Source organism: Radiomyces spectabilis (genome assembly GCF_025331425.1).
Source record: "Radiomyces spectabilis strain NRRL 2753 chromosome Unknown BYT42scaffold_3, whole genome shotgun sequence".
NCBI lineage: Eukaryota > Fungi > Mucoromycota > Mucoromycetes > Mucorales > Radiomycetaceae > Radiomyces > Radiomyces spectabilis.
In genome coordinates, this window is record NW_026251928.1 from 811,646 (window position 1) to 827,807 (window position 16,162).

Genomic DNA, 16,162 nt, shown 5'->3' on the forward strand with positions numbered 1-16,162 from the left:
CTGTGAGTCTCCTGTTTCGCTTTTTGGTTGTGAAAAAGTTTTTCTTTTTACCAATTCATCTTGCCCACAATCAAAACAATTGTATTTTCCTGTTAAACAGAATAAAGAAAGAGAGAAAACAACAAATCTCTGCAGGAGAGATATAAAGAAGCGTGAAAAAAAAAGGGGAAGGGGGAACTCGCGTTGGCTAGAAATCAAAAGAAAGAAAAACGAAAAAAACCAGTCACCACCACACTATATCATGTACGACGTTACGTTTTTCATAGTTTTGCATGCATGTCAGTTTGGAAAAAGAAAACTATAGAAAAAAATAAGTAGATTTAAACACGCCAAGCCTTTTCTTCATTGTGATAATAAACCAATGAGAATAACATTGATAGGAAATGTGATAAGGAAACGGGAAATATTCAAGGCTGGTCTCCAATTTTTTCCATGAACAAGTGAAAAATTGGGATTCCATCATGATTTTCTCTTTTTGGAAAGAATTTTCCACCCACTGAAATCCCCAAATCACTTTTTCCGACGAATCACCGAGATGCAATTTCGTCAATGCTGCTTGGCTTGATTTGAATCAAATAAAAAAAAAAAAAAAACTTGATATAAATATGCCTCGCCTTATATTTCATTCACCTTTTTTTTCTTAATCCCATCACTTCAAAGTCTTCTTCCTTTCCGTACCACTAACTCACACTTTTATCAAAAACCACTTGCTGGTTATCCCTTGACTCCTTTATTTTCTGAATCCGAAAAGAAAAAAATGACTCCAAAACGTTCCTCGTGCATATTCGATTCGCTTCCTACGTTGGATTCATGGTACGATAAAGAACCGATACCGACACCTTCCAGGTCTTGCGCTACTAGCAGAAAATCCATGCCCAAACGAACGAAATGTGGCCAAAATGTGTCCTTTTCTTGCGATCCACCGTCCGTGTGCTATCTCGAAGGCGATTGCGATTATACCGATAAAGAATCTCACGATGGTAAGCTAGCCAGGCAATCTGATTTTTTTCTGATTCGATCTTGTCAAACGTGAATAATTCATTGAAACTCAATACCTGATTTCTTTTTTCCTCTAGTAAGAAAAATCTGGAAACGATATATTGGAAGATTCTCAAGACGTCCGTCCGCTGCCGTCTGATCATGATTGGATTTAAGTTTGCCGGATACAGACCCGTTATGCAACCTTGTTTTCCCTCGCCTGGTTTTTTTTTTCTGACTTTTTGGTGCGCTCCAGTTCCCTTGCAATTTTGACTTTCAACAACTTTACAACCCAATACTTGTGTTACACAACACCATTCCCATCCAACCCCTTTTCGGTCACTGCCACCGTGTTACTAATTTTATCCACGTAATTCCTCATATTTCAACATTACCACTTATACTATTTATTACAGCCTAATTGCACTTTTAATACCACACTCTCTATAACAAATAAAAAGAGTTGCATAAAAAAAATATCATGCTCTTTTCTATTGCGTGATTTTCACCATGTTTCGCATTGACCCTTTTTCGAAGTTTCGGAAGGTGGCCCTGATGGGTGTGACGGTTCTTCCAAATTTTCTTTTTATGGATGGTGCGGTGTCGATGTGGAATGTCGGAAAGTGAATAGAGTTGTTATGCGTTCGATCTTGCAGAGAGACGAGTGCGCTTTGTACGACGTAATGTCGTTCCCGAGACCACCTGTTCTTCTTTTTTAATCGTTACCACTTCTTCATGGCTCGTTCGCTTGCCGTTATTGGTGGATATCGTCGTTATCTTTTTCGTGCTCATTTCTACCTTGGATTGGATGAATCGATCTTCAAATGATTTAAGGTCAGCCGTGAAAAGAACCTACAAGAGAATTCGTAGAAAAAAAAATGTCCCGAGAAGAGAAAAGAAAGTGAGATAAAATGAAACCCAATTGTCAAGAGATGTTATTTGATCTTGTGTAATGTCATACCGAATGAGCCCACCCACTGTAAGTCCCGAAAAGTAATCGAAAATGGTCGCCCACTTCATCATACAATTTGGTCGTCAAGGTTTTCCCTTTTCGATTGAAACCATAGTGCTTGGATGCAATTTGCCATACATGGGTATCCACAGGAATCGCCTCGGCGTGATCCATTGACATCAAACACTATACAGCACGTTTCATGTTATTTTTTTTTTTTTTTCGTTGGTCAATAAATCAGCTGTTCTTTTTTTTTTATCATACCACACAATCGGCCACCTTGGGGCCTACGCCAGGCATTGCGATGAGTGATTGTTTGGCGGTGTCATACGGTACAGTACGAAGACTGGCCAGCCAGGCTTCTTCTTCCCCTGGATGTTCGTTACGCAATTTTTGGGCCGTCTGTGCAATATATTTCGCACGATAACCAAACCCTAATTCTCGGAGTCGTCGTTCCACATCCTCGGTTGCCAGCGCACCTGGGGTTGGAAAGTCGTGGAAATCGATGCCTTCAAAAGTCACCACTTTGGGTCCGTAATGCACACACAATTTATGGACCTTTGATTCGTTGAATTCAAATGACCTCAACAATATTTTCTTTTTTCCTTTTGATCCCCACTTACCATTTGAGAGATTCTAGCAATATTATTATTGCTCGAGCAGATGAAAGCAACGAGACACTCCCAAGGACATTGTCGTAAAATGCGAATGCCTTCAACTCGGTGTGCTTTGTCTTTAAAGTGAGGATCCACCTTTGCCCAACGTTCGTAGCACGATTGAAGAGAGACCGTATTGAGTTGAAAGTAATCAGTCAAAGTATCCTTCATGACTTTTATTTCGGCATTGTTGACTGCGTCTGCAGTCCCGTACAGGATCGTAGAAGCTACATTCCAAAAAATGATCATTAGCGATCGGAATGCTACCATATATGCAATTTCGATAGATCTTACGAGTTTCTTTTAGGACGTATAACCGACCCTTGAGAACGCAGGCCCTACATTCACAGATCGGAATCAGATCTTGAATCATGAAAGAACGAGTTCCTCGGTATTACTGACCATTGATCCTCGATTCGTCGCCACCGAAAACTTTGTCCACAACGTAGGGTATCGAGTCGTAATTCTTTGGGTGATACTTTCAGATCGTGCCAGACGAGTTGCGTGGCCTGCATTAGACGACTCATTACAATAGCAGATACAGTAATAAAACAAGTGCTTCAACGAAGGGACCCAATCAAACGTTTGCCCGAAAAAAAATTCTGCAAATACTTAGCATTGAGCGGAAGCTTATCGTGCACCAATCAAAAGGGAAAAGCGTACGTAAAATCAGGAAATGTTCAGGCACCTTTTCTCTCGTGATTATAGTGGCTGCTGGCAGTAGCAGTGAAAAAGGGCCGTTTTGTTGGTTCGCGTACTGATTAATTTGCTGCTCTTTTCAACGGCGAATTGAGAAAGCCTATCTTCTATGTCTTGCTATTTGTATTGCCATCATAATTCCGATGGGATGGCTTTATAAGACGAATACTGTTCCATTGATGCAGTCCATGAAACTTTTGTTCTCTCTTTGACTCGCGCTTCAACGTTAATTTTCCTTTCCTCTTTTTTTATTGGCTGTCAAACGTTAGAAAAAAACGAGAAAAACAAAAGAAAAAGCTCCAGCTTTCGTATGGGAGGGATGCCTAGGATTATTCGTTACATGGCTTTCTTTGTTGAGGGTATTACCGGCGATTTGCAACAGTGTGTATGTTTCCTGGGTCATGTCAAGTTTCATTGAGAAAGTTGCAATTCGTCGCGAATTCCATGCTTGTTTGTTCCCATTTGCGAAGCCATTCCAGTCGTTCTCGAAGCTTTTCTTCATTATCCTTATCCGCGGGCTGAATGCGGGCCCTTTTGAGCGACAAATTGCACCGATTTCGAATGAAATCATACACCGTACTTTTCGACACTTTGAGATCCGGAAACGATTGTTTTAATTGATCCAATACTTGGTCTAAAGAGACGGACGGATGGTTTTCAACGAATTCCACAATCGCCTTTCGATGTTCGTCATTGAGTAAACGAGGACGGCCGGTCTTTCTTCGTTTTTTAAACACCTTGTCACGGTCCTTTTCGTATTGATTCGCCCACCGTTGAGCGGTTCGAACGTGCACGCCCAATTGTTTGGCCGCCGCAGAAGCACTCAGCGACTTTTCAAAGATCAACTTGAAGAATTTGACTTTATCCTGGTTCTCGTAAAGTGTATAGCGACGCTTGGTTCTTGACCCTTTGTTCCCATCCGTATTGGTATCATCGTCGTCGTCCGCATCATCGCCATTGGCTTGTCCACTGCCACTGGTCGTGACACTGGTGCCAGCATCGGCATGGACTTTGGCATCAGTATCATCCGCATCCGCATTCGTATTATTGTATTTATCATTGTCTGCTTGTGCCGCATCGGTTACTTTTCCTGCTTGGGCATACGATGGTGACGATGCTTCTGGGGAGGGACTCAGTTCTTGCTGCTCATCGTCAATCACTGCCTCCATTGGCTGTGGCTGGCCTTCCTCGTCAACCACAGTGCCTTTTCCATCTTCGTACAGGAACTGGATGCTCATGTTTATTGAATTAACCGATCTCAACCTTGGGGAGGTGAAAAAAGAACTCGAAAATGCGACATCTGATTCGTCAGCATGTGACGACATTTATTTTTATTACTTGACGAATTTTCCTTGTTCGTCGTAAACTCCGCTTATATGAAAACTCAGTCTCCTTATTTTCTCGTTTCTCATTTCGTCCTCTTTGCTCACCTACAACTTTATCTCTTTCTACAGGACTCTTTTTTTTTTCAACCAATTGAACCCCAGTATTGTTATTCAAGTGGTTTTTATTCATCTAAATTTGTTCATGGTTGCACGCATAATCCTCACAAAGCTTTCACGAATGGCCACACCTCCACACAGCTATCTTATATGGGGATACAGTGTGTTTATTGAGCATACTTTTATTTCTGGGTATGTTTATGAGCCATCATGGCCACAACGGCTGCACCAAGTCCAGAACCATCTCTTGACAAGGCAAATTTGACATTGTCCTTCATTTTGGGGCCATAAATTTCTACGAGCGCATCCATAATATTCTTCTCAAAGTTGGGATAGAATTCAAATAATGACCCGTCAACGGCAATGGTACATGCAGTATCAAGTTTTCTGGTTTGGGTCATGACTCCAGCCAAACCACAAGCATGAAGGCGAGCTGCTCGTCGTCCCACACATGTCGTAATGATTTTCACCATTTGTCGATCGGCAAGCGCAGTGGACGGAATATTCATGATGCTTTCCAGGATGTGGCCCGTGTCCAATAATTTGGCGGATGTGTCTTTTTCAATCGTCGACATGTAGGCGGTATCAAAGCTCCATTGTCTGTTCAGTTCCGAGGATGACCGACCGCCGAACAACAATCGACGATCAATCATATCAAGCATGATTTGTCGCGTGATTTCACCGAGATACATGCCCGCAATCATTTTTTCGTGTTGCTGTTCGTGAACATTGAGCGATTGACGATCGATACGTTGGTCATAGACGGTCACAGGCAATACCCGGCGCTCGCAGTCAAACGCACCACATTCCATATTGATCGCCATTTCCTCAGCAGATCCGTGATCCTGCTGTTTCCATTTGGTAATATTTGCTATCTTTTCGCAGTAACCTACGCTTGCTAATTAGGGTCTCTTCGGCTTTAGTGAGTGACAAAATACTTACTGATGTTGGCGCCCGTGCCCATGATGACTCCCATCATCGTATCGGGTTCTTGATAAGCATGAGCCATTAACGTACCCACCGTGTCATTGACAATCTATCATGGATTTTCAGTTTTCAGCTGCCTTACTTACACAAACGTATTGATGGATAATAAATTTTTCACTTACAGCCACAATGTCTACATTGATGTGTTTCTTATGAAGGGCTTCCTGTAACATGAGAGCAGCATCTTTGCCTACTGCCCCTGAGCAGGCAAACCCTTTTGTCCATTGTTTCAGCACCCCTCGGTTCATGCTTGTTTGGAATATAGGGAATGAAAAAGTAAATCCGAGTTTCAGACGCTCGGAATCCGTGGACGTATGTTGCTCGGAAAGAAATGCACCCACGCATTCGGCGATAAAGTCACAAAGGTCATGCATCTTTCCCCTCTTGAGCGTTTCTGAAACAACGTATTTTCGCTGATGAATATCGTACTTTCCGTCGCCCAACAAGACCACCTTACATACGCGAAGGTTGGTACCTCCCAAATCCAACGCGAGGTAGGTCCCCGTTTCCTTTCCCGTTGGCTTGCCAGGTACAAAACTGGGAATCATGGCCACTGTCGTCCAAAGAATCATAAACAAAACCGTTTAGCAGCGTGAGATAATCTTCCTTCGTATAATGGTGCCGAATACCATACCTGTGGCACCGTCGTGATCCAAACCTTTGCCCATTTCATCCACAAATTGAGCAATTATTTTCGTTAACTGGTCCTTATTCAAGGAGAATAGATCTATCACTTGACGTATCGCTTCTATCTGGCCGGGTGTGCCATCCACTTTGTATCCACAAGGTAAAGTAGATGTATTTTCTCGAGCTGATACCGTCAACATCAGTTTACAATTATGAGAAAGAGTCAGAAAGGAGAAAGAGGATCTTGCGTTTCGCGTTGCAGGAAAAAGAAAATTTCAATGGCCGGTTAGCCAGTGACTGGTTTTAGGAATACTCTGGATTAGGTTTGTGTAACGTTTTCAAGCGGGCAAAGGAATGCAGCTTTCAATCACTATCACCGTCATTGCCCATGTCGATATCATAGTAGATATCATTGCGCCCATACTGTCGAAAATACTAGCTTGTATAAATAACCTTGCACAAACCCATCAAAGAAAGCAATCACCTTATTTTTCTTACAAAGACCAGCTAAAAATCGCCATCATTTCGCAAAACCAACAGCTTTGCATTGTTTGTGCAGATATAGTTTTGCCAGTAATTCCTTTTTGTTTATGATGCTCTGAATGTCTTTTTAATTTGCGAGAAAGAGAAAAAGTTGATGTGGAAGGGATCTTTACTTGGTTTTCTGTTCGATCAAAACTAACCAAATGGAGTAACGGCGCGGCAAATGAAAGCAGGCACAGAAATCATGTATGCAATGTGAATAAAACGGTGATGAGCCAATGGTATTCAAGGACGACGATGCGTCAAATGAATAAATTTAAAGCCGGAATGCCAGTGGGTCTCAACCGTTATGCATTCAGTTTTCGCTCGACGTTACGCTGTTCTTACTCGACAGTTCTCTTCTGCCACTTGCAGATGGAGTAATTTGATTGAATTCAAGCAGGCCAACATTCATCGATTTGGTGTCAAGGAACCGGCATTCAGGAATTTGTCCTTGACCATTGCTGATCATGAGCGACTGGTTATTGTTGGTCCTGTGAGTGCAGGCAAATCCACTCTGGCCGAGGTAAACACCGAGATTCTTTATTTTCGAGTACATGGCTATTGAATAACAGAGCACACAATGACAGGCATTAGCTGGAAAACATCTTGCACAACCTTTAGCTTCGGCCAAGTGGCCCATGATCGACGTGTCAAAGTCACCTTATCCTTCAGATCATGTGCACCTTGTTTCTTTCAAGGAAGACTCCAATGCATTTTCCTACAGCAATCATTACTATCAAGAACGGTTCAATTTCAGGTAAAATTATCTATGATAGGTTCCATGAGGATAGGTCGAATCGAATTGACGGTTGGAATCAGTGATCCGGATAACGATGTAACACTGCAAGACTATTTGCAGAGTCAGTCGCGTGACCAACAAAAGATTCAACAAGTGGCTGAATTATTGGATATTGCGCCTTTACTCAAGTTGTCCTTTGTCAAATTATCCAACGGCCAAACCCGTCGTGCGCGCATTGCACGTGCTTTACTTCGAGATCCATCCATGCTTATTCTCGACGAACCATTGAGTATGTGTGAGAGAAAAAATTATTACTGTTATCTTTCATTTCTAACGTTGAATAATCCAAAGTGGGCTTGGATGTTGACCATCGTAAGCGTTTGTTGAGTATTCTCGGGGAATTGACGACCAAATCGGGTGTGCCTGTCGTACTTGTGTTGCGTCCTCAGGATGAATTTCCTTCGTGGGCTACAGATGTGCTGGAACTCGATAACATGGCGATCGCATGGCAAGGCAAAGTCGACGAGTATTTGGCACGGCGGCAAACGATCATGGAAAAGGAACTAGCAGAAAGAAAAGCCTATCTGGCCCAAGCACGAGAACAAGATACCTCCCATCGCGATCCCGTGGTCCAACTAAAGAACGTGAACGTCATCTACAGCGGCAATAAGATCCTCGATAATATTTCTTGGGATGTCCGACAAGGCGAGAAATGGGCTCTTCTCGGGCCGAACGGTAAAATCGAGAAACCGGGAGGAGAGTGCGCCTAATGAAGCGATGAGATCTTACCATTGTTCTTTTTTGTTAGGTTCCGGCAAGACTACCTTGCTATCATTTCTGACGGGCGATCATCCGCAAGCGTATGCGAATGAATTGTATCTGTTTGGACGTCGTCGTGGTACGGGCGAATCGATCTGGGAAATCAAGGAGCGGGTGGGTCTCGTTAGTCCCGAGATTCATCTGTACTTTAACCAGTCCATGACTGCTCTGGAAGCAGCAGGAACTGGATTCTACGACGTGGTCGTACCACGAACATTAACCTCGGAACAGACGGGGGTCGTGCAAAAGTTATTCAATGAATTTGGCATCAATGGTTTACTATCACGGAAACTCAATACCATGTCAACCGGAGAACAACGCATGGTGTTGTTGGTGCGATCTCTGGTATGTTGGCGTCGCTGTTGACTGGTTGCATTGACTGAAATTGGATTTGTTCATTAGGTGAAAACACCCGACCTGATCATCTGGGATGAACCGTTCCAAGGATTGGATGCGACAATGATCAAGAATATCAATGAATGGTTAGAGAAGCATATGGAATCCCATCAGACGTTGATCATGGTGACGCATCATGAAGAGGAAATCCCCCGTGCAGTCACCAAGCGATTCAAACTGGGTGCTGGAGGTGTGGATGCCAATGATCAGTGAACCGCGAATATACGATGGAAAAAGTAGTTTATGTTCTACAACGAGTGATCTAGATTATTTACAAATATCCCACAAATTACAAGTTTGGATCAGGCGATTCATGCTTGCACGAATCGTGTATGCCATTTTTTCATTTCTTCCAGTACAATAAAGGTGACAATGGTATGCGGGCCCAACCTTACAAAAGCCGGAGTCCATCCTCTAAAAAGGGATCGTACACCTTCCGTTTCTATCATGTGGATCATGATTCTAATTGGATGTTTGCCGTCATGGTTATGCGCACTCATAATCCGGGTTTTCACCACATCGAGAGGCGAACACGCTGTCGTTGCAATCACACCCTACACCAAGATATTAATTTCGAAAAAATGTCTGCAAGATGCCGCTGAGCAACAATGATCCCTACCGAACAGAGACTGGCAGCAAAGTGAGTTTGTAGATTATCGTGCCACCGCAAGGGACCGACAAACATTTCTTTGAATACATCATAACTGGTCATCTGCGACACCGTCATGATCACCGCCCGATTCGTACTGGATCCCAATCCTCGCAATAGTACTCGCGGACCTTCCTCACGCCAAATGCGCACTAATCCATCAATGGCATTTTTATAATTCCGCCGTTCTTGCGGTGGTAATTGTCCATCGTTTTGCATCCGCACATTAACGACGTCGCTCGGATTCCCGGACGCTCCACCCAAGATACCTGCCGCTGTCGAGCAAAATACTAACTGTCGAAATGTCGGCTCTACCAATCAGGCCAAAACAAATACAATTGAGTTTTTCCTTTCCGTCAAGTGGGGAATTTTTTTTTTTTTTTTTTTTTTTTTTGCGGAATCCATGGACTACTTACTTTGATCACCAGCGACCATCCACTTGAACTTTTCATACAATCCGAATCTAATGGTAGAATAGGTGCCTTGCCGTAACAGACTCGCTGACAGACCACTATATAAGGCCCGTACGCCTTCTCGGCGGGCAATGGAGATCATGGTTCTGAACATGGTGGTGGGTTTAATGGCTTGCAATCCCGGCATGGTTGTGCTCCATGCTTTGCCGGAAGCGTCTACTTTGCGAATGGTTTGAAGGCGTACTTTAGTGAGATCAAAAGGATGCGAGACAAATGTAGCCACACAGGAAGCTACACCGCCAAAATAAAAGGGATGCGGCGAACGCAGGGGGGGACTCGACTCCGGTTTATAAGAGGTGGAGGACATGTTCGGACCACCAGGAGCACCAGCGGAATCGGCTACTGTCGTCGACACCATGGAGCAAAAGGTGAGGCCATTCACTTTTTTTTTCGGAAAATGGCCCAACCAATAAAAAAAATTGGACTGTTTTTGAAAAATGTGGCATTAATTTTTTGACATTCTGCATTTGATAAGACTCTTGGTGGGCGATGAGCGAATATAAGTCGCTGGACGCCAAAGAATGAAATGAATGTTGCGGCTGGCAGTTGACATGTCGCTGCCATCGTGTGTCACAGGTTGTACAATGCTCTTACACTCTGCATCGATCCGTCGTCGGGAAGCCCCAATTGTTCCATTTTCCTATGAACTCGTCGCGGGCAAACTTACCATATTTTGTTGGCTGTACATCTTTTCTCCAGCAGAGAAAGCTTACTTTCGAAATGTTATATACGTTTATATTGACAGTAACCAGCAATCCTTTATGTTCAGGCCGCCGCAACAAGGCCCGATATCCGTTGACAAGGCCAGTTGATTTTGCCTCGAATACACTCCCTGGCAACTGCATCGCCCATGGTAATCAAAGGGAAATCTTGTGAGCGGGGTTTATGAGCCATTTTGTTCGATTTGGAAAAAAAAAAAAAAGCCTTCGCCTTGATGGGTTTGGACTGTGCACAAATCATGGAAAAGAATGGGTTGTTCAGTGGATGTGTCCTTGTATCTTTTGTATCGAAATCTTGCCTGTTGAGTGGCGTACGTTATACTACCATTGAAGAAGTTCGCTTATGCCTTCTCTGCTTGTCTATCTGGTTTAAGAAACACAGCGAGAAGATCGATCATCGTAAAAAGGTGAGCAATGGAATCCAGAACCCGGCCTTATGAGATGACTATTGTGACGGCAAAATTCCACACAAGGTCTGCGATTGTTCGCCTGTAGATCAATGTCTCCTGTTTCAGCTCAAGCATTGTCGCTGCTGTTATTTTGGGGCCTGAATTGTGATAGATTTCCGTGGTCGAGCAATCGCCGCATTTGGGGTGGTTCTTGCTCATGCCCACGACTCCCACAAGATGAAGAATTGCTGCCAAGCTCAGCTGTCCTGAAATCTTTTTATAGCCAGTTGCGGCAAGCCTTCAAACTTCCGACGTTCGAAGATGCGATCTACGACATCCGTCTGTTCGAATGCTCCTTGCAAACAAAGGCCGGTTGGATTGCCCATCTCCTTGCTGGATGAGATCATACAATCACCGCTCGATCTTGGGATCATCCCAAGAAGCACAAAAAGTGTGATGCCTAAAATCGAAATTATTTAGCATACAACGGATGATGTGATAAAATATTTCCAAAAGTAATACCAAACACGAACGGTAACTTTATTGCTTTGCTTCAATCTATTTAAAATTAAACACACAAATGGCAGCATTTTTTTATCGATCACAAACGGCCCAACCTGTTACCGTGCAGGGAAGCGGAGAAGAGGGACTCAATTTTCAAGTGGAGATAACACCAGTCCTGCAGGCCAGCCAGTTTATGCGAAAATTCAGCAGATCACAAACGGAGACACCAATTTACAGGTGCTGTTACTGCACTGATGCGTGTTTGAAATTGTTTACATATCCACTATATAAGACTGTCGTTGATCTTGCCTAGCATATTTTTTTTTGCGGACATGCTCACATGCCTTTGGTGATTGCGGTCTCTGTGTTCTGTCGCCATTACAACATGGCACACTGAGACTGACACTCTTGGTTTCGTGGAGTAATACGTGAACGTTATTGTCATAGCAATATTTTACGGTTCAAAAACAAAACTGACACAAAGGGGCAGGGCAAAGGTAAGGGAAACTTCCCGGCATACAACAAGATAAAATAGACTGCGTAAAGTATGAAGCATGTCGCACCAGCGTTCAACCATAGGCTATAGTTCACGTTATAGTATGACTGTAGCGTACAATTGGTGCTGATGGCAGCACGAATGACATGGCGCGGTCCCTCTTTGCATGGCTTACGCGAAAGAAGTGCGAGGCACTGAATTTCGCGAGTTTTGTTGCGCGAATCGAGCCAATGAGGTGCATTCGCAGTCAAAACAGGGTCACAATCGAAGATCCTCGAACAATTTTTGAAAAAGATATAAAAAGAGGACGTTTTTCTCTTTCTTTTTTTCTTTTGTGCGCCAGTTCGGAATCAGGGGCTGCTAGGCTGGTGGTCACTGGTAATGATGAACGCTCCGGTTTTTGGTAAAGCATTCGGGGTATGGCGAAAAATCCGAAAACCATCCTCTAATGATAGGATTGGCCATCCTCTGAAGAAGATTGTTTTCGTTCCCGTCGGCTCTTCCCTTTGGGCGCCTGACTAGTCATCAGCGCGGTCATTGTGGAAGGTATGTCGGTGGGTTTGCTTTTTAATCGCAACAAAGGTAAATGAAAAATAAAAAAGGCTTTTTGCCTTTATTATTCTTTTTCTCAACCCTTTGTGGGTTGAATAATAAAACTAAAAAGTGGGCCTAATGTCCTATGGACGAACTACGCCACTTCATTTAAAAAGAAAAACACTTTGCTTAGGAGAGATACAACAGGATAGACCTCTTTGCTTTATTTGTACACGATTCCTCTATTCAATAAAGACGTCCAGTAACTCCTCTTGTCCAAAAGCCGGCTTCTTTATTCATGTATTCTGTCTGCCGCAGCTCACTTGTTAACCTGGTATTCCACATCCACGCAGTTAACGTCAGAGTGGGTTAATGTTTGATCGTTCCACTGAGGGAGGCTGCTCTTGGCGTTAAAATCGTCAGAATCGTAGACCCGCAAATGCGACGAGTAATGAGGAACTATGTTGGCAGCATCAGATCAACAGAAACTACTTTGTTTAGGTGTTTATTTTCATACGTGTGTTTTGCTAAACCGTGAAAAAAGTAGGTAGACAGGAGGGGAGTTTTTGTTGAGGAAGGAACAGCCGGCCAAGCTTTCCAACATGGCGGCGATGCTTCTCAGCATGGAGACGAAATGCGACACTTCACGTCGTCATTCGCGATGATGGCACTCTCATGGTCAGCAATGAGATTTAACAGAACCAACACGGTGGCAAACGCGGCTGCGGTATGGGTTGTTTGCTCTTTAGATTTGAAAAGGAGGCCCTTAAAAACTCGCAGCTGGCTGTGAAACAGTATTCCGAAGCCGAAAGATGGATACTCTGTCATGCAATAGGCGGAAGATTCACCTTAGTTTGAGAGATACATTTTCTCTAGCGGATAAAGGGGCCTTCACCTTTTGAGCACAATGTTACCAGCAACCATCGTTTTGATATGATTTGCTAATTCGTGCTCCAAGGTGGTAACTGTAGAAACGGTATTTGTTCTGGCAGTCACCTCGATTTCGGCGACTCTCCAGTCTGGCCACTGACGAAAAAGTCAGATTCATCCTCCTTTTCACGCACGTTCATCTCGGTCAGGACAGGATGACACATGGGCGTTATTAAGATACACAAATATTATTGTAATTTGTATATTATTCATAACATTTTCTTTTAAATAGAAACAGCCTCGATTTGATCCAAGGCTGTACGGACACGGTCGCGAACATCACGACTTATATCTTTTTCCATTGCTTTCAACTTCTCCATGATCCCCAGCTCTTTCAACCTGTGAACACGATCCACCATACCTAAAGAAACAAAAGAGTCAGAAGCAATGAATGACCAACAAATTCGGACCCCTACCATCTTTATCTTCTTCGGAATTCATCCATGACCAATTGATAATGCACCATGCAGCAGCGACTCGAATAGAAGCGCTTTCATGCGACTAGAAAGAGAAATGTTAGATTCATTTTCCACCTTGGATACTGCTTTTTCATTTGTCAAAAATTTACCAGATGATGAATTACGCTGTTAACTATATTTGGCCGACTCATTAGTGCCGTTCTCGGTTCTTCGCCATTACTTGACATGTTCACTACAATATAGAGAGCCGGCTCCAATGTCTAAATGATTCCAAAAAAAAAGTCAGTTGGCTGGATTTTAACCTCAATCAGTCATGATACGTTACTGCTGCCTCAGTTACGCTTTCATCATCCTCTATGCCCATGTTGGACGTCACTTGAAGTTTGTTTTCAATCACATCTAAAAGAGTTTCTTTGCCAATGCCGTCGATCACTTCTTTGATATCCTGTTTGCCTTTACTGTTAGAGTTTCCCTGCACTGTAGGTCTGATTTCTTTTTTTTTTGTTTCGACGTTACCTCTTGTTGCCCGCATGCCAAGTTCCGTACAATTTCAAGACATTGTTCCTGGATCGCCGGATTGGGATCATGCAATAACTGAACCAGAGCATCGTACGTTAATACTCTCATGACAGCCTGCTTTGCCTGCAAATCGGCCTTGTAGAGTAAACTATTCAATGCCCAGACACCATTCAATTGGAGTTCAGGGTCCGTCGATCGAGAATATTCGACAAATCGTTCCACCGCTCCCGCATCAATGACACTCTGATCATCCCAATAGAACTTAGTTATTACAGCCTACATTGGTGTCCCGCACACTATACTTACCTTTTTCATGGGCGAAAAATCGAGTGCCAAGTTACATAGAGCGCCACAAGCAGCAGCTTGTACTACAAGCGATTCATCTTGCAATAGCTAGATCGCCAAAAAAAATCGTCAATAAAACGGCTTTGACTGTCCCCCCTCCCCCCCCAAAAAAAAACATAATACGGTCGCTTACTTTGATAAGAGGAGAAGCCGCACCTGCGTCGACAAGACTGGTGCGCAGGTTGCTCACACTCCGTGAAAGCGATTTCGCACATTGACAAGCGGCTAAGCGGACGTTGGGCTGTTTTGCTTGCAATGCCGAAACCATGTGTGGCAGCACTTTGGATTCAATTGCCTATGTATGCCCCGTGGGTTTCATTAGGATCTGTGATGCTGTGAATCTCATACCTCGCCATTCTGTTTTATTTTACCTGTGACCGACACTCTTCTTTCAGGAGCGTTGCCGCAGCCAGTGCAATGAGCGAATTCTATTTTCAAGACAGATGTAAGCATGTTTTGCCTGCTTTGCCCGTTTTGGATCGGTGGACAAAAATATACCTCTTTGATCTTTTCTTTACGCCTAGCCATACTTCCCATTCCAGGCACACCAAGTTTCAAATCAGCATCCCCATCCGCGTCTTTGCATGATACGCTGGCAAGCAATTCGACCAATCGTGGAATGGCGTCTGCGTCATACGCTGCTTTCTGCATATCTTCACTGTCCTTGATTAAATCTGCCAGCACCAGAGGAGCCCTTTCTTGGAGATCGCCTGTGGTATCTTCCAACAATTTCACAAGCGCCGGTAATACCACAAGTGTAATTTCATTGAAAGGTTCCCAAAACACTCCCGTTCGATAAAGGTTGGTCAAGCTAAATCATTCAGTACGCTCGTTCAGTAAGCAACTCCACCGTATCTTGTCCGCTTTTTCCCTTTATCCGCCTTACCATGTTGCTGCAATCAGTCTTACGTTGACGCTCTTGTCTTTTACAAAATCGAGCATGGTTGCCGTGGTTAACTGATTGGAATCGATCGCTACACATGAATGAGAATGTGAGCGGAGAGTGTACTGTTGCCCGATGGTCCCCCTTTCACTTACATTTAGAGCTAATAATAGTATAAGCCAGTTCGCTGTTATCTCTGCACAGAGTGGCCATGGCATCCAGTGCTGCTTCTTGTGCCTACAGACATTTCATGACCGATCAGCACATCGCTCCTCTTTTTCGCGTTGTCGCACCGTCTATGCTGCCGTTCCACATCAATAATGATCTCGTTGCCTCACCTTAATACAGCCTGAATGCAAAAGGTTGACGAGAGGTTGGATAGCCCCTGCGGCTGCGAATTGCATTTGTTGTTCATGAGTATAGCAAGATTTGGCGATAATGGAGGCTATGAATTCGGCAATCATGCCAAACGAGAGATATTC

The 16,162-nt window shown here is 43.6% G+C and overlaps 8 protein-coding genes across 8 annotated transcripts; 2 read left to right on the forward strand and 6 right to left on the reverse strand.

The window, feature by feature from the left end:
• The first annotated feature begins 631 nt into the window (after positions 1–631).
• BYT42DRAFT_559442 (uncharacterized protein) lies at positions 632–1,459 on the forward strand. Its single transcript, XM_051567117.1, has 2 exons — positions 632–980; positions 1,077–1,459. The coding sequence occupies exons 1-2, from the start codon at positions 758–760 to the stop codon at positions 1,136–1,138; spliced, it is 285 nt and encodes a 94-aa protein (XP_051426051.1). The 5' UTR covers positions 632–757; the 3' UTR covers positions 1,139–1,459.
• On the reverse strand, positions 1,460–3,321 carry BYT42DRAFT_559445 (DNA glycosylase). Its single transcript, XM_051567118.1, has 6 exons — positions 2,989–3,321; positions 2,881–2,924; positions 2,554–2,813; positions 2,195–2,488; positions 1,940–2,116; positions 1,460–1,830 (listed from the first exon to the last, which is right to left on the reverse strand). The coding sequence occupies exons 1-6, from the start codon at positions 3,111–3,113 to the stop codon at positions 1,615–1,617; spliced, it is 1,116 nt and encodes a 371-aa protein (XP_051426052.1). The 5' UTR covers positions 3,114–3,321; the 3' UTR covers positions 1,460–1,614.
• A 434-nt stretch (positions 3,322–3,755) lies between these two features.
• BYT42DRAFT_485301 (uncharacterized protein) lies at positions 3,756–4,523 on the reverse strand (the record flags this gene model as incomplete). Its single annotated transcript, XM_051563743.1, has 2 exons — positions 3,756–4,272; positions 4,399–4,523. Coding segments are annotated over 2 exons (642 nt in total), but the record flags the coding sequence as incomplete, so codon positions are not given.
• Positions 4,524–4,909: 386 nt separating this feature from the next.
• BYT42DRAFT_491468 (uncharacterized protein) lies at positions 4,910–6,541 on the reverse strand (the record flags this gene model as incomplete). The annotated part of the gene is made up of 4 exons (XM_051564081.1): positions 4,910–5,616; positions 5,670–5,763; positions 5,837–6,267; positions 6,349–6,541. 4 exons carry the CDS (start codon positions 6,539–6,541, stop codon positions 4,910–4,912), a joined length of 1,425 nt encoding a protein of 474 aa, XP_051426054.1.
• Positions 6,542–7,115: 574 nt separating this feature from the next.
• Positions 7,116–8,848, forward strand: BYT42DRAFT_559453 (P-loop containing nucleoside triphosphate hydrolase protein). The gene is made up of 5 exons (XM_051567119.1): positions 7,116–7,389; positions 7,454–7,623; positions 7,686–7,894; positions 7,957–8,340; positions 8,414–8,848. Exons 1-5 carry the CDS (start codon positions 7,174–7,176, stop codon positions 8,788–8,790), a joined length of 1,356 nt encoding a protein of 451 aa, XP_051426055.1. The 5' UTR covers positions 7,116–7,173; the 3' UTR covers positions 8,791–8,848.
• Positions 8,849–9,131: 283 nt separating this feature from the next.
• Positions 9,132–10,249, reverse strand: BYT42DRAFT_491962 (mitochondrial carrier domain-containing protein; the record flags this gene model as incomplete). The annotated part of the gene is made up of 3 exons (XM_051564113.1): positions 9,132–9,374; positions 9,440–9,780; positions 9,886–10,249. 3 exons carry the CDS (start codon positions 10,247–10,249, stop codon positions 9,132–9,134), a joined length of 948 nt encoding a protein of 315 aa, XP_051426056.1.
• A 1,566-nt stretch (positions 10,250–11,815) lies between these two features.
• On the reverse strand, positions 11,816–12,100 carry BYT42DRAFT_559462 (uncharacterized protein). Its single transcript, XM_051567120.1, has one exon. The coding sequence runs from the start codon at positions 11,997–11,999 to the stop codon at positions 11,838–11,840; it is 162 nt and encodes a 53-aa protein (XP_051426057.1). The 5' UTR covers positions 12,000–12,100; the 3' UTR covers positions 11,816–11,837.
• A 2,140-nt stretch (positions 12,101–14,240) lies between these two features.
• BYT42DRAFT_492031 (armadillo-type protein) lies at positions 14,241–16,144 on the reverse strand (the record flags this gene model as incomplete). The annotated part of the gene is made up of 9 exons (XM_051564117.1): positions 14,241–14,378; positions 14,450–14,695; positions 14,759–14,845; positions 14,931–15,092; positions 15,169–15,225; positions 15,296–15,608; positions 15,684–15,771; positions 15,836–15,917; positions 16,019–16,144. The coding sequence occupies 9 exons, from the start codon at positions 16,142–16,144 to the stop codon at positions 14,241–14,243; spliced, it is 1,299 nt and encodes a 432-aa protein (XP_051426058.1).
• Positions 16,145–16,162: the final 18 nt, after the last annotated feature.